Below are 21,280 nucleotides of genomic sequence, written 5' to 3'. Positions count from 1 at the left end.
AGTAGCACAGAAGTGACTGAAGTAGCTTGAAAATTTTGATACCATGAAACCTTGAACTTCATGAATAATATGTGTCGCTTAAATAAAGGATCTGCCAAAAATAAGTCTTGTCCGAAGTCCATATGTTCGTTCATCTCTTTGATGTCCACCTCTTCCAATACAATATTTCTCCTAGTTTATTGTAAAAAAAATCATAAATGATAAAGGGATCACCTGTAGTTCTTTTACCATTCAGTTAAAGACCTTCAGATTTCAACATCAGTGAATCGCGCAAACAGAAATTTCTGAACCATTTTGCAGAAAGATTGCCATATTAAGAAAGAATGGTCAAACCATTTCGTTCGACAGTCCTGAAGAATGACCATAACTTCAGCTCTTGTCAGTGGAAATACCCATTTAGCAAGTGTCTTAATGTGGGCACACATAGTTATTTTCTCTTGGTAAGTTGTCAAGTCTGTCTTACTGCCTTGCACACCTGAGTGGGTCTGCCCCAGGCAGCTCGCCACTCTTTGGCAGGTTTGTGCTTGGCTACAATGGGGCCCCAGCCTTTGCAGCATTTTTTCCCTTCTGTGCTGTATGTCTATCATCTTGCTATATCCCCCCACCCTCCCTTGGGGAACATGTCTGGGGTGTTCTTCAGAATGTTCTGCATTCTATTGCTGAAATATGAAGTCTCACCTTTGTTTCTCGTGCCCTTTCCCTTTCTTTGTTTCCCTTCTCCTCTCATTCCTACACTTCAGTATTTGAGGATCCTCTTTTTTTTCCTGTGCACTCCTGAAGGTCGGCCCATGTGTCTTGACACGTAACAGATGACTTGGTAACGTATAATTCCCAGCCCCAGGTTTACAGATAGGGTTTGCATGTACCCCCTGGTGCAGACCAGGCCCAGGGAGGGGTGACTGCCTGAGCTGTAACCTTCCTAAATTGTCGATTGGTCCCTCCATCAGGTGTTCAGGTGGTGTGACCTGAGGTGTGAACAATTACCTAAGGTGCGTGGGTCCCCTTGTGAAGGGGCCTCCAGTTGGAAGGAGCATGCTATAGGAGACATTGGTAGTTATGGGGGATTTCCTCACAATGAGTCAATCATCTTCCCACTCAACTTCTACAAAACGTAAGTGGAACAAAGCTAATGATTCAAAGTCCCTTCCTGCTGCACCATGGTTCCTCGTGGTTTCACGTACTGAAGACGGTCAGACCTTCGCCACGGTAAATCAGTTTATTATTCAGAAAGGTGTAGATGCAGTTGCTGGCCCTGTGAAATCGTGCTCTCGTTTACAGAATGCCACTTTGCTTTTGGAGGCCATTTCTGATTCTCAAGTGCAACAACTGTTTGCTGCCTCGCTTCTCCATGGTTACCCTATTTGTGTCAATGCCCACAGAACTTTGAACTCATCCCGTGGTGTAATTTACACCAGGCTGCTCGACAGCCTACCTGAGACTGAAATACAATCTTACCTCTCTGATCAGGGTGTCATTGCTGTTCATCGTGTAATGAAAAAGGTAGATTCCTCCTTAGTGCCCATCCGTACTCTTTCTCACCTTCGATAGAGCAGGCTATGAAATTATCACCATCTGGCCATACATTCTGAACCCGATGTGCTGCTACTAGTGTCATCTTTTTAACCACACTAGAACGTCTTGTCGACACCCAGCCAACTGTCACCTGTGGTAGGAAATGCGTACGAGGGCAATTGTCCCACTCCTTCGCCCCACTGTATCAACTGCAATGGCAGCCATGCTGCTGCCTCTTAGGAGTGTCCTGTTAAAGAGATCTCGGTAAAGGAAAAGGTGCTTTATCCAGTTGCTCGTAAGTCGCTGGCTAGTCTCAAACCCTGTGTTCTCCCGTCTGGTACCTATAGTTCTGTTCTTGTTACCCCTCGCTCCGTTATGGACATGGTCACGCAGACATGTGACCTCCAATTCAGCTTTGAGGTCGCAAAATCACCCAGTGTCAAGGTAGCATCAACATCCCCCATCTGTCCAGCAGTGCAACAAGCCATCAAACTCCTGCCTCAACGGGTGAAACCACCAGCTACACAACTGGTAGGCCAGAAAGGGCAGGAGGAGTACTCCCATGAAGACTTTCTCCGTCCCTCCAGCCAAACAACACAAGAGTCTTCATCTGCCGGAAAGGCTCAAAGAAGTCCTCCAAAGACAAACAGTCTTCTACTTCGCCACCTCAGAGATCCTCTTGGATGGTGTTGGCATGTGATACCTTAGCCCAGCCTGCCTCCGTGTCGCCGGTGCACACCGACCGTTTTTCGGCGCTGGACTCCACAGACCGACCGCACAAACAAGCAGATGCTTCTGTGGACCCCATGGAGCAGGATCCTCCTGCTTCTGTGCCCTGTAGTAGTGCCTCTTCCCCAGCTGTCACTCGGCAGCCGCCGAGGTGACATCCCCACGTCTCTTCAATATGACTCTCCTCCAATGGAATGTTAGTGGCCTTCGGTCCCACAAAGAGGATTTACGGCTGCTTTTAGTGTTGCAGCATCCCCTTGTACTCTGCCTTCAGGAAACAAAATTGCGCCATCACGACCACTTTGAGCTTTCACATTTCTTACTGATTCGTTTTGACGTTTCCCCTGAGATTGGCATTCCCTCTCAAGGAGTCGTCATGCTGCTCATACAAGATGACAGTCATAGTCAAGCCATTTTGCTGACTACAAATTTTAAAGCTGTGGCAGTTTGCCTTTTCCTTCCCTACTTAACTTTTTCCCCTGTACTATGTCCCTACATCATTTGCTGTCACAAGGGCAGACTTCCTTAAAGTTACTGGGCAGCTACCTCACCCACTTTTGCTACTTGGTGACTTTAATGCACATCATCCCATTTGGGGTTCCCCCAGGACGTGTCAGAGGTGCCCTCTTGGCTGACCTTAACCAACTTAACCTCTTCTGCCTTAACACTGGAGCACCCACTTTCCTTTCAGACTCCTCGCACGCTTATTCCCATGTGGACCTATCCTTTTGTACTGCCCAACTTGCCCATAATCTAGAGTGGTCTGTTCTTTCTGACAACTACTCAAGCGGCCATTTCCCATGTGCTCTCTGTATGCTGACTCCTACCCCATCTGCATGCACACTGAAATGGCAGCTTACTAAGACTGACTGGCAGCTTTACTTCTCCCTGGCGACCTTCGAAGAACAAGAATTCCCCAGTTGTGATGACCAGGTGGACTGTCACCAACATTATCCTTACAGCTGCAGAATGTTACATTCCTCGCACTCCCTCTTTACCATGTTGTCTCCCAGTCCCTAGGTGGACGAGGCATGCCATGATGCAATTCGTGCACGGAGACGTGCTCTCCATGTTTTTAACCAACACCCTATGCTGGAAAACTGCATTCATTATAAACAGATGCATGCAAAATGTCAGTGTTCTTTGGCATTGCAAAAGGGCTAGCTGGATTTCATTCACTACTTCTTGTAACAGTTCCACACCTTCCTCTATCTCGTGGGCCAACCTCCAACGGCTCTCTGGAACCACGATCCATTCCCCAATTTCCAGCCTGACAGTAACTGACAACGCTATCTCCAACACCTTGGGCCGCAATTGTGCAGAAGTTTCAAGCTCTTCCCACTATCATCCTGCCTTCATTCATCGGAAACAAATGGAGGCAGCTTGGGCGATACCCTTCTCTTCTCAGAATCGTGAGTGCTACAGTGCTGCCATAACTATGAGGGAGCTTGGTCACACTCTGTTCATCCTGATCCTCCGCCTCAAGGCAAGATGCCATCCATATTGCAATGTTGCAACACCTTTCTCCTGTGGGCAAGCACTTTCTGCTTCACATGTACAACCGCATCTGGGCTGAGGGCACCTTTCCTGGATGCTGGTGTGAAGCCACAGTCATACCCATACTTAAGCCCGGTAAGGACAAAAACCTTCCTTCTAGCTACTGCCTTCTCTCTTACCAGCTGCATTTGCAAGGTGATGGAACGTAAGATTCATGCTCGGCTGGTGTGGTGGCTCGAGTCTCGCCATTTACTAACCAATGCACAGTGTGGATTTTGAGTGCGGCATTCTGCAGTTGATCGTCTCTCTACTTTGTCCACCCATGTTGTGAATGGTTATCTGCAGAAATCGCATATTGGGGCTGTATTTTTCGATTTGGAGAAGGCCTAAGACACCTGCTGGAGAACTGGTACCCTCCGTACTCCTTCAGGGTGTATATGACCCGGGAAATCTGGGAAAAACCCGGGAGTTTTTTCATCCGGGAGGAAACCAGGAAAAACCCGGGAATTTTTCAGAATTCTGAGAATTTTTCATTGTTTTAGGTTTCAGTTAAATTTTTGTAATTTTGACTGCGGAATTAATTCTCTAGTAAAGAGTGTTATTGTATCGTGCTACTGGAAAATGATACTGCAGCAATAAAATATAAATGAGAGGGAAAAAAATAAAACTTTAGTGGCAAGGGAAGTGTGCAATTTAAAACGACAAAAAACCATGCACGCACAAGCGTCTGCAAATAGCAAAAATATGTCAAAGGCCGTAGGACGCAGACTGTAATTCTTCGTAACATTGAACTGCTTGCTATGAGTACGACGTCACAACTGTTCACATTAGGTTCATTTGACCAGTTGCCAGCAGTCTGTTGCGCATGCACATTTGACTCGCATATAAGCAGTACCTTCTCCCGCTACTTGAAGTTTGGCTGTTAGCTGTATCGGTAGTAGCAGCAAGCAGCCAGATGCAAATGAGAAAAATTTTTCTCGCGCACCCTGGCTGCCAAATTCACGCTTGCACAGAGTTGTCCGAGTTGTAGTGGGGAGGGGGTTAACCTCCACGTGACCTGTGTTTACGTTAAGTGATTTCACTGCTTATCTTCGTGTACAGCTCCCACGTCAAATGAAAACAAAACAGATTTCTGTGGCCGGGAGCTATTAAGTGAATTAAAGTACATTCACATAATTATGGAGGCCAAAAATATATTATTAATTTCAGTTTTCTGATTTTATTTTATTTCCAAGTTAGTAGCAGTCAAGCATTAATCGCCTTGCAGAACAGTGAAGTTATTTTTGCAAGTTTGCTAAAGAAATTTGGCTTTATTAATCTTTCTGCTGAGGCAATCATTTTATCTGAAACGAAGTGTTTCATTCTACAGTATTAGCTAGTTACAACTGTTCGCTGAATTTCAAGTGCACGTTATCATCTGCCATATATGGCATTATGCCATAATAAAGAACCAAAAATGAGATCGTAGAGTACTGGTACTCCAAGAAAATTTACATCCCAAAAACCAACCTGAAAAGCTTAATATCAGATGGGACGTACTTCATTGTGAATCTGGAAAAAGCCAATTTGCACCTAAAGCCGAATTATGCATTTTAGTATGGTTTACGAAATTCCGATGCTCTTTGAAGTATCCTCTGATGCCCTGTTTCTTTTATGGTGTAATGTAAGCTCTCTTAGTGCTTTATACACACAAACATATGGGCTTCCTACACCGCTACAGTTGCACACGCACAATAATGCTTGTTTTCTGGCACTCTCTGGCAACTGTTAAATCGAACCTATTTCTAACAGTCTCCGGACAGTATTGCGAACGGTGGTTAGAAAAGCATTACTTTCAAAGTAAATTTCTTTTTACGTAAGATGAATTATGTTACGTGTGAGAAAGTGGAATGGATATCTAAATCACAGATCGTTCGAAACTGAACAGTTCGAGGACCAGCCACTTACAAGAATTTCGAGCAGAGACATTTATGTCATAATTTTAAATTTACTGGCACATTTGTGTGATGTATCTTAAAGTATAACACATGCAAAAAAAGTTCAGTATTATATGTGAAAGCTTAATCTTAGAGACTAATATTATATGTGAAAGCTTAGCTTTTCTTGTAGGTATACGGTACTGTGTACATTAATGTAAACCGTTAACTTTTCCTCTTGTGTGTTCGCGCTATGTAACCAGTGATCTTGCTGTTGGCTGACTATAACACGTGTCCTATGCTCTGAATAGCTGCTGTCATCGGCTCAAGAGATCTCGTGTCTTGAGATATGACTCGCTTACAAAAGGACATCGAAACCTTGGTTTCAACGCTCCAGAAACTAACGCGCTGTTTGGTGCAATTCGAATTTATACTTTCGTAATACGAAAATATGCAGCGTATATGTTGCTGCAAATCAAAGGTCTCTCCAAAACTTCTCTGCCCTGTCCTTTTTTTTTTTTCCCCGAGAAGTTCTACGCGGTTGTATAAAACGTTAACCATTCAAAGGAATGGAATCTTTTATAGTTCCGAGGGAAAATCTACGGAAAACCTACTGTCATTTAGCACAGAAAAAGTGTATTTTCGCCCAGGAAAAAGCATATTTTTAAACGGGATATCCGGGAATTATTTTTCCTAGTCCCCGTATACACCCTGTCCTTACACGTGGGGCTTCCGTGGGCATCTGCCCTGTTTTCTTCGGGCATTTTTCAAGACTGGGTCAATTTTACGAGACTGGGTTTTCAAGTTGTTTCTCTCTCTCTGTGTGTGTGTGTGTGTGTGTGTGTGTGTTTTCTGCCTTGTCAGACACCATTTATCCAGGAAAATGGTGTGCTTAGGGTTCTGTTCTGAGCGCTACCCTCTTTATCACCATTAACCCTATAATGGCCTGTCTCCTGCTGAACATCTTTGGCTCTGTTTTTTTGTAGACAATTTTGCCATCTATTGCAGTTCTCCACAGACCCGTCTCGCTGATTGCTGTCTTCAGCGTCTTTACTCCTGGAGCATCGACAATGGCTTTCGCTTACCACCCCCCCCCCCCCCACCCCCACCCACCCCAGATTTCTCCCACCATCTCTACATCTTGGGCCTTGTGCCCTTCCAGTCGTTGAAACTACGAAATTTCTGGGGCTCATGCTCGATAGGAAACTTAGGAAACTCTTGGTCCTCCCATGTGTCTTACCTGGCAGCCCGCTGTACACAGTCCTTCAATCTCTTAAGTGTCCTCAATGGTACTTCATGACATCCGTTGGACCATGGGCATCTTTTACACCATCCAGGTTGAGACCTTGTATGCTGAAGCTGCTGAATTACCACTGTCCTACTGCCGTAACTTCCTCCTCAGCAGGTATGCATGCTGTTTTTCTGCCATGCGTGGGCCCCCCCCCCCCCCCCCTCCCTTCTTTGAGGATTCCTTTGTCAGTATGGGGCTCGTCCCTCTTCTTTTACCTCCTGGAGTCCGCTTTCGGCAGCTTAAACTTCACACTACCTGCAACTTTACCAGTTGGTGTGAACCCTTCACCACCTTGGCTTCGTGAAGTGGCCCATGTTAACCTTGGCCTTCGTTCGCTTCCTAAGGACACTTCTCCAGCCTCAGTCTATCGCCTCCAGTTTCGTGACGTTCGCACGGAACTTTGCGATAGTACCTTTGTATATACTGATGGCTCTAGGACTGATTGTGGGGCCAGGTGTGCCTTCATCATTGGCACCTGAGTCTTTCAATATCAGCTTGCGGCACACTCCTGAGTATTTACAGCTGAGCTCTTCGCCTTGTAGCAGGCCATGGAGTACATCCGGCATCACAGCCTTTCCAATTGTGTCCTCTGCTCAGACTCACTCAGTGCCCTCCAAAGTCTATTTGCACTGTACACTGCTCATTCCTTAGTGCAGCGGGTCCAGGAAAATAGTCACTTGCTCACTCTTCATGGAGCCAGTGTCATGTTTCTGTGGGTTCCTGGTGATGTCAGCATGCCAGAAAACGAGGCTGTTGATGCTGCTGCCAAGGCTGCAGTCCTCCTACCTCAGCCCACGAGTACCTATATTTGATGCTGCCGTTTTTTCAGGTGGTGGTGTCCTTTTTGGCATCGCCAATGGTCCTGCCTTCATGGGAATAAGGTTTCGTGTTTTAAGCCTCTCCCAGCACCTTGGACGACCTCTCGGCCCTCCTGCTGTGATGAGATTATTTTAACTCGACCGCGTATTGGGCACTGTCTTTTTAGCCATAGTCATTTGCTAAATGACGCTCCCCCACCACTTTGTACACATTGCAACCAAATTTTAACTGTCCTCCACTTCCTGCTAGAATGTCGCTTTTTTAACAATCTACATTCCATCTTGGGTTTTGCCATTTGATTTATCAGCTGCTCTAGTGAATGACACGTGGGAACCAAAGCTATATGGCAAAGGCCATTTAATTTTTAGTTTTGGACTTCAATTTCTGTATGGTGTTTTTGGCCATTTTCCACGTGCCTGGTTTTAGCTGTGTCCTAGTCCCTCCATTGGGACTGACATGTCATTTAACTCCACTCTGTTATTTTGCCATAGTTTTGACTTGGATGTGAATAACTCCAGTTGTTTTCTGAGCCTCAAAGAAAAGAAGTAAGAAAAACAATCTGACTGGGTTTGTCCATTTTGTATTTCAGTGCTACCTGACAAAGTGAAGCTTGGTATTTCACCTGTTTTTATTTCTGCAGCAATATCTTCTTCAATGTTTGGCGTTTAATTTTTCTCATATGAAGGTGTCATAGTATACCTGTAACCAATACATACCTAAAAAAGAGATTAAAGAGGAATAACACTCAAAACTTCATGGTGTGTCCTCGGTGGCTGATGCACTTCGTGTGAACGGTGCAAGTCTGACTGTACTGTAGATTCAGTGAAGGGGCTCTGAGTTATAAACTGCCAGGTGGTATCTGCCTTCCCCCCCTACCATCCTGCCCCCCTCCCCCTACCGTCCTGCCCCCCTCCCCCTACCGTCCTGCCCCCCTCCCCCTACCGTCCTGCCCCCCTCACCCTACCGTCCTGCCCCCCTCACCCTACCGTCCTGCCCCCCTCACCCTACCGTCCTGCCCCCCTCACCCTACCGTCCTGCCCCCCTCACCCTACCGTCCTGCCCCCCTCACCCTACCGTCCTGCCCCCCTCACCCTACCGTCCTGCCCCCCTCACCCTACCGTCCTGCCCCCCTCACCCTACCGTCCTGCCCCCCTCACCCTACCGTCCTGCCCCCCTCACCCTACCGTCCTGCCCCCCTCACCCTACCGTCCTGCCCCCCTCACCCTACCGTCCTGCCCCCCTCACCCTACCGTCCTGCCCCCCTCACCCTACCGTCCTGCCCCCCTCACCCTACCGTCCTGCCCCCCTCACCCTACCGTCCTGCCCCCCTCACCCTACCGTCCTGCCCCCCTCACCCTACCGTCCTGCCCCCCTCACCCTACCGTCCTGCCCCCCTCACCCTACCGTCCTGCCCCCCTCACCCTACCGTCCTGCCCCCCTCACCCTACCGTCCTGCCCCCCTCACCCTACCGTCCTGCCCCCCTCACCCTACCGTCCTGCCCCCCTCACCCTACCGTCCTGCCCCCCTCACCCTACCGTCCTGCCCCCCTCACCCTACCGTCCTGCCCCCCTCACCCTACCGTCCTGCCCCCCTCACCCTACCGTCCTGCCCCCCTCACCCTACCGTCCTGCCCCCCTCACCCTACCGTCCTGCCCCCCTCACCCTACCGTCCTGCCCCCCTCACCCTACCGTCCTGCCCCCCTCACCCTACCGTCCTGCCCCCCTCACCCTACCGTCCTGCCCCCCTCACCCTACCGTCCTGCCCCCCTCACCCTACCGTCCTGCCCCCCTCACCCCACCGTCCTGCCCCCCTCACCCCACCGTCCTGCCCCCCCTCACCCCACCGTCCTGCCCCCCCTCACCCTACCGCCGACCTGAACCCCTACCGTCCTGCCCCCCTTTTCATGTACATCTTAATCTGAATGACATTGAAAACAGTTATTGCTTTGACTTTTCCCTTAGCTGCTTGTCAACAAGTGTTTGAAAATTCTCATATCCACTAGACCACGTATATCTTGTTACTTTTGGGAAACACAGAAGTGTCTCAATTAGAGGTTCTTTCACACTGTTGAAAATGACATTTCTGGGATAAAATATCTGTGCTAAAGCTGCTGCCCCCCCCCCCCTCACACACACACACACACACACACACACACACACACACACACACACACACACACACACACTCACACTTAAGATTGGTGTCCTTTCGTTTGAATACTTTAAGTACTGAATGTATTTATATTTACACTTCCTGGTGTTTAAGAAAGCAGACTTAACCACTCACAGCTTCATTTAAATCGGACATAGCTGTTACCCAGCATTTGCTAACCAAACTGAGCTTATGTGACCAACAGTGCCCATGGAATAGATGATCACCAATGACTACCTTTAAAGTTTCATAACATAGGTAGCAACTAGACAGCAATACCATTAAATATATTTAAGAGGAAATGCTGAAAAGAAATGCTTGTGAATTTTTTCTGCGAAAAAAAACTTAAACCTTTATAAAGAAAACGAATGTTAACATTATGCATCTTCATTTTTCATGTCTGCATATTTATTTCTCTGCATAGTCACCCTGGTAACGAACATCTTTCTCCCAACAAGAGACCAGTTTGTTGATACTGTCACTATAGAATCTTCGACTTTGTTGATGGAGCCATAACTTCACCTCTGCTAGCACCACTTCATCACAAAGTGAAGTCCTAGGTGTTCATTAAGTTTTGTAAACAGATTGAAGAAAGATAGAGGCAAATCAGGACTGTATGGAGGATGATCGGGACAGTGAATGCAAGGCATCAGGTTGTTGCAAATGTCGCAACACTCGTTTGTGGTCTAGCGTTGTTGTGCTGAAGGAGAGGGTGCTCCATATGTGAAGGAACTCTTAAAATTTGATTACAGTATGCTGTTTCTCCCCCCACTGACGTAGTTCAGTAACACATGGCCATGTTGCATGCCACAATTCAGAGCCCTCCATTGACAGGGGGGGCTGCAAATAGGTAGATGTGAAGAATAAAGATGTAGAACATTAATAACATTTGTTTTATTTAAAAAGCTGTAAGAGTTTACTTAAATTCAGAGGCAGTACTTTCCAGCATGTCCTTGTACATTTCTATAGGTTCTGTTGTCCGCATCAGGTACCTTGTCGACAGTCTTGTTTGTGTATGTCTTCGTTCTTCAAAACTGTCTCACATTGTCATATTTTTCCACATGGGACATATGTCTTGTGAATACCATAATGTCGCCTGCCTGTTTGTTGACCTGGTACCACTGCACAACTCGTTAGGGCACTGAAGCTTTTATGCACAATTGTGCCTTTCCTTTTCAAACACTTTGTTACACATATTCTCGTTCCAAATTGGGCATTGCCAGATTTTGAAAAATACCAGTACCCAAAAATGGATTACTTTGTAGATATTTATAGGCAGAAAATAAAAATATCAGTAATTATTGCTGATCAAATAGTTAACCTGGATAAAATTTCCTTCAAAATAATATTTATTAGGTAATTTTGCAATCCGTGCGAGAATTCACATTTATCGCAAATGTTAATTTTTCTGGTACCTAGTTGTGGGGCATAATTTACAGTCGGTGTAGTGTGTTCTCATGTTTGTTTAGGTATGGTTCTGTTCTCGTACTTAAATTCTAGTAGATGAGTCATATCTGTTTTCCTGACAACATAGTTATCATGGTAGTCAGTCATTTTCCATGTACACCTAGTAATGATAGCTGGTTCTGTATTGTTTGAATATCCATTTTACTGTAGGGCATGTAAAATGTTTTTTCACAGTTGATATTTCTTAAAGCTAACACTAGACACATAGTGTATGTCTGTTGAGTTCAGTTACTTGCATCTGTTTTGGTTGGGAAAAAGGAACAGAAATCTGGAAACAACAAAATTTCTATGAAATATAATTGTAAACGGTGCCAAATTTGTACAGGTAAAGGTGATCAGACTGTTTGCTTCCACTGCGGAAAGGGTTTGAGGTACTGGGAAGAGCATGATGACCCATGGATTCAGCATGCAGTTTGGTTCCCACGATGTGGCTATCTTGTAATGGCAAAAGGAAAGTCATTTGTGGATCACATTCAGCAGAACAAAGCAAAACTAACTACAGCTGAGGTAAGAAAACTTTGTAAATGAATTAGTCAGTCCCCTCTGAATAACTTATTTGTGTAGAACTAACAGCATTTTCTGTGTAAGGAATGAGAAGTGACAAGTTCGTGTCTGAATTTTTAAAACCGAGACAATGTTTTTAAACATTATATTTATAACGAAAAAGTGTAACGTGTTGTATGTAATTGTAGCTTTAGCAGTATTCTTCTTTTTTATTCCATTAAATCCAGTGATTTTTGGTAATTTTAATGGAGTGATGAAAAGTAAAACTAGTGTAATTATTTATGAAAGTGTCTCAAGACATGTACCTACATCTGTTCCGTCACTAGAGGTAGAGCACACCTGCCTCATACTCATATTTTAATTAATTGAAATTCAGTAAGATAGTGCAACCAGTATACGTGATACACACACAATTTGAACCATTTCAATAGGATATGATTACCATACGCAGTGGATCCATTTAAATATGAGAAAACTGCCAAATCTTCAAGGTAGTGCAATTAAAATGTAGGCCACATATGAACTAAATTTGTGTCTGAATATTTGATTACAAACTGTTAGTTTTATCTTAGTCATATTTTCTTCTCTCTCATATATAAAACATTGTCAGAAGTGAATCACAACATTTTGAATTTAACTGTAGACTTTACGTCCTTCTAAAATTGGCTATGTGAATCAGTTCAGCTTGAAGGCTATAGCATACCACCTACAAATAGGATTGCCTTGCAAATTAAGGTTAAATCAACCTGTGCATTGATTGCATGACTGTTACTAACTAAAGAAAGCAAATGATGTAAGTGTGCAGAACTGTGAAATAATATTGCGTACCCAAAGTCAGTATTTTATGTTAAACACACTGGGGAGGAATGGGGGTGCTGGCCTATGAATCACAGGTTTCAAATGTGCCCTGCAAATGGTCTTTCAGGTAGTTGGAAAGCTACATAATTTTATTTCTGTACTAGAGTAAGAATCTTGAAAATGCTGTGCAATATAAGTTGCACCTGATCCGGGCTGCCAGAATCTGTTATGGAAAGGGTAACTCTTTGAGCTATGTAAATTTCATGGTCTAATGGTTGTTGAGTGCCTACGTGGTGGTGGTGGTGGTGGTGGTGGTGGTGGTGGTGGTGGTATTAATTCTGAAGACTGGTTTTATACAGCTTTCCATGATAGTCTGTTGGTTGCAAGCGTCTTCATCCTTGCATAACTACTGCAACTGACATCCATTTGAACTTGCTTATTGTAACTGTTCCTTGGTCCCCCATCTACAACTATTGTCTCTCCCTCTTACATTTCCCTTCATTACCAAATTGATGCTACATTGATGCCTCACAATGTGTCCTACCAGCTGGTTCCTTTTTCTTTGCAAGTTGCGGCTTAAATGTCTTTTCCCAAATTAGATTCAGCATCACCTTATTAGTAATTAAGTCTAACCATCTAAATCTTCAGCATTCTTCTGTGGCATCACATTTCAGAAGTTTCTCTTCTTATCTTGTCAGAGTTGTTTATCCTCCCTCTTTTACTTGCCTCCATGACTACACTTCAGATACCTTCAAACAAATCTTCCTAACACAATCTATATTTGATATTAACAAATTTCTATTTTTTCAGAAATGAATTTCTTGCTGATGGAAATCTAAATTTTATATTCTCTGTACCTGAGCCATCACCAGGTATCTTGCTTCCCAAATAATATTTGTCTATTACCTTTACTGTTTGATTCTCTAATCTAATTCCCTGAGCATCACCAGATTTAATTAGGCTGCATTCCATTAGCCTTGTTTGGCTTTTGTTGATATCTTATACCCTCTTTTCAAGACACCGGCCATTCCCTTCAACTGCTCTTAAGTCCTTTGCAGTCTCTGATTGAATTACATTGTCATTGGCAAACCTCAAAGTCCTTAGTTCTTCTCCCTGAACTTTAATTCCATTTCCAAACTCCTGCTTGGTTTCCTTCATAGTTTGCTTGATGTGCTGGTTGAATGAATAACATTGGATAGCCTACAACACTGTCTCAATCTTTCCTGAACTACTACTTCCCTTCCATGTCCTTAAATTCCTACAGCTACAATCTGGTTTTGATAAGAGTTCTTACATTCTGCTTGGAGTCTGATGGTATTGCTCCTTTCTAATATACAAGAGCGGTCTGGAAAGTAACCTCCATTTGGCTGTAATTAAAAAACTTGTCTAGAAATTTTTTTATCATATACTTCTTGAAACTAACAGGTTTTTTCCCCATCTTTCAGCATAGTCACCATTTAATTTAAAGCATTTGTCATAATGTTTCACTAATTCAGATTCCTTCTTTGTAAAATGCTTCTGCCTGGAGCCATAACCAATCCTTCATGGATCTTCAATTTTCATGGACTGTTTCAAGAGTTTTCTTGATGGGATCGTTAGTTAAACAGAAGGCCTTAGACTCCTCTCTTCATCATGAATGTTGGTTCTGCTACTTATAGAAAATCAGAACCATTGCCGCACATCGCCTCTACTAATGACGTTCGGACAATACACAGTACACATTTGACAATGAAAGTGTGCTGTTGAAACGTTTGGTGCCAAAAGAATTCTTATTACTGCTCGCACTTGGATTTGTGCAGGATTTTTTATTATAGTGCTCATGTTTGAAGATTATAACACGTGATTACTTGAAAGAAAGAGATTCATACTTTCACAGCTGGATTCATACTGAATCAGTGTGCAGATGTTAAAACAGTGGCACTCTGCACAGAAACACTAGCACCATTCTGGAACAGCAGTTACTTCCAGAACCATCCTCATCTTACACACTAAGTGGAATAGTTTTGTCATGGTTAAATCTCCAAAGGGTCTCAATGATCATGAAAGAATGTCGTTGACTCCAGGGGCCTTGTTTTGAATTTGGGCTCCTGGTGCTCTGGAAAATTCTTCTTGCAATGTCATATCCCCCAATTTAATCTTTTTCAGTTTCCTCTTTCCGTTCAATTATATTATCTTCATGTTCATTTCCCTTGTTTACTCAACTTTCTATATATTCTTTCTTCCATTGAGCTTTCTGTTCTTAACTTTCTTCTGGTTTGCCATCTGAGTGTTTGATACTCTTAAAACTGCTTCGCTTTTCTCCATTGTACTCTGTGAAACCACAGATATTGTGCCAGGTGTTTTCTGGAAATGATAGCATGTTTTACATCTCTTTCCTAGTACTTAAACATCTGTGTAGTCCATATTGAAAGGCATTCGTTACACAAGATAACTTGTTACTATGCTTTTGTAGCAAAAGGAAGCTTCAGTTTGGCATATTCGAGGAAATTTGCACATGGTCCACAAGACAGCAGATACAGTTGAACAGGGGTTGAGCAACAGAGCATTATTGCAAACATTTCAGTTCTGGTATACAGATATTCTGTATTTCCTCACTGATGTGGGAACAAGTGGGTACTTTTTATTGATACCCACTATTGGGAGTCAGGAGACACACACACACACACACACACACACACACACACACTCTCTCTCTCTCTCTCTCTCTCTCTCTCTCTCTCTCTCTCTCTCTCTCTCTCACCATTTACTGGATAAATGTTGAACTTAAATGTCATTTGCATTACTCAGTTGAAAGGTTGAAAGGAGTGTGTGTGGTGTATGAGTGTGACTTAATTCTGTGATAATGCTTTGATTCTCATTTTTAATTTGTTTCAGGGCCAAGCTAACCTTGGGAGGCAGATGTCTGATATTTCAGCCAACAGGTACTCATTAGCATAGGCATAATGCCTGTTTAAGCAAGTTTATTTTATAAATACTGTAGTACTTTGTACAACACAAGTTGAATTAAAGATTTTTCTTGTAATCTTGAATCTGGATTACAAAAATGAAAAATCCCTGGAAATGGAGACAGTCGAGGACACCCCATTCCATATTATGTTTATAATCAGTTTCAGGAAGAGTATAATAGTAAACTGTTCTAGATCTGAAAAAAAGATATTAACTTGATGTTACATTTAGCAACTGTTTACTCTTTTAGTTTGTATTTAACAGTGATGGCAGTTGGAGTGAATCAGTGTCTGTTAAGTTTACAGGATTGTTTCTTTTTTTCTTTCCTCCAAATAAAGCTTGTGTTGTAAGCATTTGTGTTATACTTTCTCCAGCCTTGCTTGAGCTGATTCCCTGTCCACCCCTTCATTGCATCATCTTAGAAAATTCAATTAATATTTTGACATTAATTTTAATATTAATTTCCTTAGCTGCCAGTTGTCTTGAAATACTTCATTACTTTACTCTACCTAAGTAACTGTTGGTTTTGAAGTAATCACAATGTATGATGATGCCAGTGCCCCTTCCATATTTTAGAAATGTTTGCACAATATTTCATTTATTTGTAATGTACACTTCTCCAGCTAGTGCTTGTTTAATGTATACAATATTTTAATACACTGCAGCAGGCTAACTAGTGAAACAGCAAGTGAATGCATTGAGTTTTATAGATGGAATCCATATCTTGCAGACAGTTGTTTAAGCAAGTAGTTATGTGCACAGGCAAATTGTGCTGAGGCAACTATAACTGATCAGTCAGAACATTGACACATGCCCGGTGCATGTAGTATCAGTGAGTGTGCTGTCCATGTATAGAATGGAGGAACATGTAATCTATCAGTGTAAGACTGAGGGCAGATTGTGATGGCCCAGACTTGGCATGAACATTTCGGAAACTGCTCAACTTGCCAGGTATTAGAAGAGTGCTGTGGTGAATGTCTTCAACACATGGCAGAACCAAGGTGAAAACCATGTCCAGATGTCATGGGGTTGGGTGGCCACCCCACATTGCAGATGTTGGACATCATAGGCTGGGCAGACTGGTAAAACAGGACAGGCAGTGAACTGTGGCAGAACTAACAGAGACTTTATTGGTGGGCTAGGTAGAAGTGCGTGAACACACAGTGCACTGAACCCTCCTGTCAATGGGCCTCCACAGCCAATGATCCATGCATGTGCCAACTTCTGCTACTAAGACCAAAATGGGAATGTGAACATCGGCACTAGACATGGCGCAGTGACAGAGCATTGCATGGTCTGATGAATCCTGATACGTTCATCATGCCAATGGGAGGTCATGAATCTGTTTCCTTCCAGGGGAACAGCTCCTTGACACCTGTACTGTGAGACAGACAAGCTGGCAGCGGCTCCATTATGCTCTGGGGGTCATTCACAGGCATATCTATGGGCCGAATGGAACTAGTGCAAGGCACCATGACAGCCAAGGAATATCACGAACTGGTTGCGGACCATGTACACCCCTCAATGACAATCATGTTCCCAGAAGCGGTGGCGTTTTTTGACAATATAATGTGAAATGTCGCAAGGCCAGGAGAGTAATGAAGTGGTTAGAGAAACAAACACAGTGGCGAGTTCAAATTGATGTGCTGGCCCCCCAACTCACCAGATCTGAACCCAAGCAAACACATCTTGAATGTGATAGAACATGGTGTCAGAGCTCATCGCGCACCCCCTCCCTGGAATTTATGGGAATTAAGTAACATTTGTGTTACTTAATTACTTGCATGCCATGGTGAGTTTCTGCTGTTGTGTGTCAAACGTGGACATACCAGCTATTAGGTAGGTGGCATAATGCTCGTGCCTGATCAGTGTATACTTGGACATTTAGGTCATCTGTTGAATGAGTCCCAAAACTTTTAAGTAGTTCATACAATTCCTTTCATGGACTGTAGAAAAGCAGATGTGGTTAGTTGTGCTGCCTGTGAAAGACATCTGACATTCCGTAACACTCGTTCTTAACTTTTCGTGGTTTACAGCAGTGCTTCTCTGTATTGAATTTTTGCTCAAAATTTGAGTAACATTTTTAAATATAGATGATACAGTGCCGAGGAAATGGAATAAAGATATTCAGCACATAAGAAACATTTTCCACACTGAAGTTAATTTATATGCCCAAACTTGTTACCCCCCCCCCCCCCCCCCCCCCAAATAGTCAAATTACTTTACTTGTACCCCTCTAGCACTACTTCAGAATGTTAATCCCAATTTTCCAATTGTCCAGAGTGGAAAAATGTAGTCCACGAGATGAATAGTAAATACCTGGAAGAATCAAGAGTGCAGTGCCTAACTGGGGAGTGGTTAGCCGCCATTAAACAAAGTGTGGCTTTGCCGGGCAGTGTTCAAAAATCATTTCAATGAAAATTCTGTTACACAGTCTGTTCAAAAAGTGTGAAATAGTAGTGCCCAAAGAATGGAATATGGGCATCTTGGTAAATCTTAACAAAGAAGGGAAACTTGACAAGTGGCAAAAAGTGTAGGGTGATCGTGTTTTTATTCTTAACTTGTAAAGTGTTGTCATGGATCTTCTTAAATAAAATGAACTACCTTGAAACCCACCTGCAAAGAGAACCAACTGGTTTTGTAAGAACCAAACCTGTGTAGACTAGATTAATGTACTTTGAATAGTTATTGAACATTTTATGGAATTTATTTAGTGTTAAGAGTTTGACAGTTGCTCGATTCAAGAAGCGGCATGTGGAAAACCATGTCATGGTGTAAGTGGTAAGATTCTGAATATAAAGCAGGAAATGTGTAGTGGATACGCCTGCAAAGTAATACACAAAGGAAAACTGATAACTATTAGCATGAAGTCAGGGGTAAAACAGGGTTCTGTTGTCCTGCCATTTTTCTTCTTAAGTATGATGGAGAAAGTGATGAGACATACGAGGACAAGAGAAGGATAAGCTGGAGTGTCAAAGACTAATTACAGGGCATTGGTTTTGTACACACTGTCTGATCGAAAGTATCTGGACCCTTACTAGTGGACTTCAAGCAGTCATAAAGGCAAAGGGTGAAGACGGTCTATATTGAACTTCGCTGTGTGCGATGTCAATAGGTTGTGTGAATGTCTGTGGTGGAATGACAACCCATTCTTCCTCAAGGAGCTGAAACCAATGAACATAGTGATGATGGAAGCTGGGACCTAGAGTGAAGTCAACATTTTAACTTGTCCTAAAGGTGTTCCATGGTCAGGACTCTTGGTGGGCCAGATCATTTCAGGAATTATCTTGTCCACAAACAATTGCCTTACAGATGCTGCTTCATGACAAAGTGCACTGTCATGCTGATACAATCACTTGTCTCCAAACTGTTCTTGTACTGTATGCAGAACACAGTGCTGTAAAATGAGTTCATACCCTTCAACAGTTAGCATTTTCCTAAGCACAATAAAGGGGCCACATCCTAACTGTGGAAAAACACTCCCATACCATCACACCACCTTCTCCACACTTCATTTTGGCACTACATCTGATAGTGGCTAATGTTCTCCAGGCATTTGGCAAACCCCAATCCTTCCACCAGATTGCCCCCGAGGGTTAGCTTAACTGTAAATGTGGGAAAGACCAAATCTACAGCTAAATGTGACTGATGGGAAGTTCCAAATAAATGGAAGTAATGTAGAGGATGTTAGACTTTAAGTATCTTGGAAGCATTGTGGCCAAAACTGGAGGAGCCAAGGAGAATGTCTGAAGCAAATGCACCTTTCATCCAAGTGCATCCCATCTGGGAAAGCAATAAGATTTCCCTGTGAACAAAACTTCGAATGGTTAATGGCAATGCAAAATCAGTGCTGCTGTATGGGTACAAAACCCAGATGATGACAAAATCATTCACCAAGAAAATAGACTTTTATAAACTGGTGCTTACAAAGAGTCTTGAGAGTATTTTGGCTGAATGTAATATCCAGTGAAGAGTTGGAGAATCATAAATAAGAAGCCTTTGGATTTACTAATAACGGCAAGCAAATGGAAGTGGGTTGGACATATGCTGTGCAAAAATCAGATGGCAGTAAAATCACAAGCCCTGAATTGAAAGTCCCAGGGCCATTTCAGAAGAGGAAAACAGGTTAATCTGGAGATGGTCAGTGGACAGAGAAGCAACATAAGCAGCAACACCATGGGGAGAGCTGAAGGCAACAGCACACAACTGAATCCACTTGTGATGCTTTGTCAAAGCCCTCTGTTCCAGCAAATGATACAAGAGGACAAGTCATAGTAAACACAAATTTAATGGGTGTTCTTCTCATATTATTGTGATAATTTTTATGCCTTTGGTTGGCCATGGAAAGATGGAAATTCAGGTTCCTTATTCATTGGTTGTTTTTAGAAACATCTCAATGCCAGCAGCAATTTGTGGGTACCGAGGCTAAATCGGAAAGACTGCACCAAGAAATGCCTCTTAAACAGGAAGGCCCCTAAGGAAGCCTTTTCAGTTCACTAATGGTGATAAAAAGCCTTCAGAAGTAGTGTGCCCTTGGTTTTAGGTGTTGCCTGGGTTACACAGGAAAAATATTAAAACCAGTACCTTGCTTAGTGGTGCCATTTGCAGTGTTTGTGGAGCTTTATATCATGTTTCCACATCACTGCTCAGATATGACCATACTCCAATGCTGCCACAGCTGTTACTGGCAATGCAGTATCATATAAAGTATGTGACAGAAATGAGTACATCCTACTGTCTGTGTGGGAGTAAATATACACATTTGAAGCCACCTGGTAGATAAGCCGCAGGAATCTAAAAAGTGAAGTGATACAGAAACCTAAGAAGGTGACACCCAGCCTTTCCACTCGCTGAATACGTGTAGGAATATGCGTTTCTACAGTGTTGTAAAAGCATAGTTGAGATACTTCTAGTATTATACCAACCTGTTATGAGTGGGGTTGCTGTGATTTAGAGGTGGTAGAGTGGCTGTTGTGGAAGAGATGGTGCCGAGGAGTGGATAGTAAAACTGTGGTACGGGCGATGCCGTTGATGTCAGATGGTCGCAACAGTGGGATGGCTGTTTGATGTTAAAATCCTGCTTTGCTGACACTGTTTACTCCACTCAGTGCATGCATGAGTTAACACTGTGTGACCGTTAGTGAGTAGTGCTAGTGGTGCAAAAGTCCATTTAATTTTCATCCGTGTCCACTGCTACTGGGTTAGACGCAGCCTGCCCTGGTATTGGTGGATGGCTGTGAATTCCTACCCTCCAAGACAGGAGTTCGTTGAGGCTGTGGAGCCTGGGGATGACTCATCTGTCATGTCATTCTAAGTTCACAAGTGCACATTTATAACTGTGAACTGGTCTGCTGTTGATGGCTGGTCAGACCAGTATTGGCTGATGGCTGGCCCATAGCATGCTAGATACTTGGCATGGACTCAGTGTCATGGATAGTGCTTCCAAACTGCAAATAACAGTGCTAGAATTGGAGGGTATTTGTAGTGATGAATAGCGTGCTTTGTGTGCCGATACATTGCTTCCAGGCATGTACTGATCAACAACTTCGTGTCACAGTGGTGTGTAAATACTCAGCAGGCCACTTCATACTTCTGCAGTGGAGCTGCTGCTCACCCAGGAAAATGCAAAATTACAGATGGCATTAATT

At 43.4% G+C, this 21,280-nt stretch overlaps 1 protein-coding gene across 1 annotated transcript in view; it reads left to right on the top strand.

Moving 5' to 3' along the window:
- LOC126470000 (baculoviral IAP repeat-containing protein 7-like) overlaps positions 1-21,280 on the top strand; it is a 102,685-nt gene that overhangs the window by 40,068 nt on the left and 41,337 nt on the right. Inside the window, exons 4-5 of the mRNA XM_050097464.1 lie at positions 11,710-11,891; positions 15,561-15,607. Of these exons, the coding sequence (XP_049953421.1) occupies positions 11,710-11,891; positions 15,561-15,607 (229 nt within the window). The remainder of the gene's footprint in view (positions 1-11,709; positions 11,892-15,560; positions 15,608-21,280) is intronic.

This window comes from Schistocerca serialis, chromosome 3, assembly GCF_023864345.2.
Source record: "Schistocerca serialis cubense isolate TAMUIC-IGC-003099 chromosome 3, iqSchSeri2.2, whole genome shotgun sequence".
Classification (NCBI taxonomy): domain Eukaryota; kingdom Metazoa; phylum Arthropoda; class Insecta; order Orthoptera; family Acrididae; genus Schistocerca; species Schistocerca serialis.
Note: the sequence above shows the minus strand (reverse complement) of the source record. Positions and strands in the feature narration are given on the sequence as shown.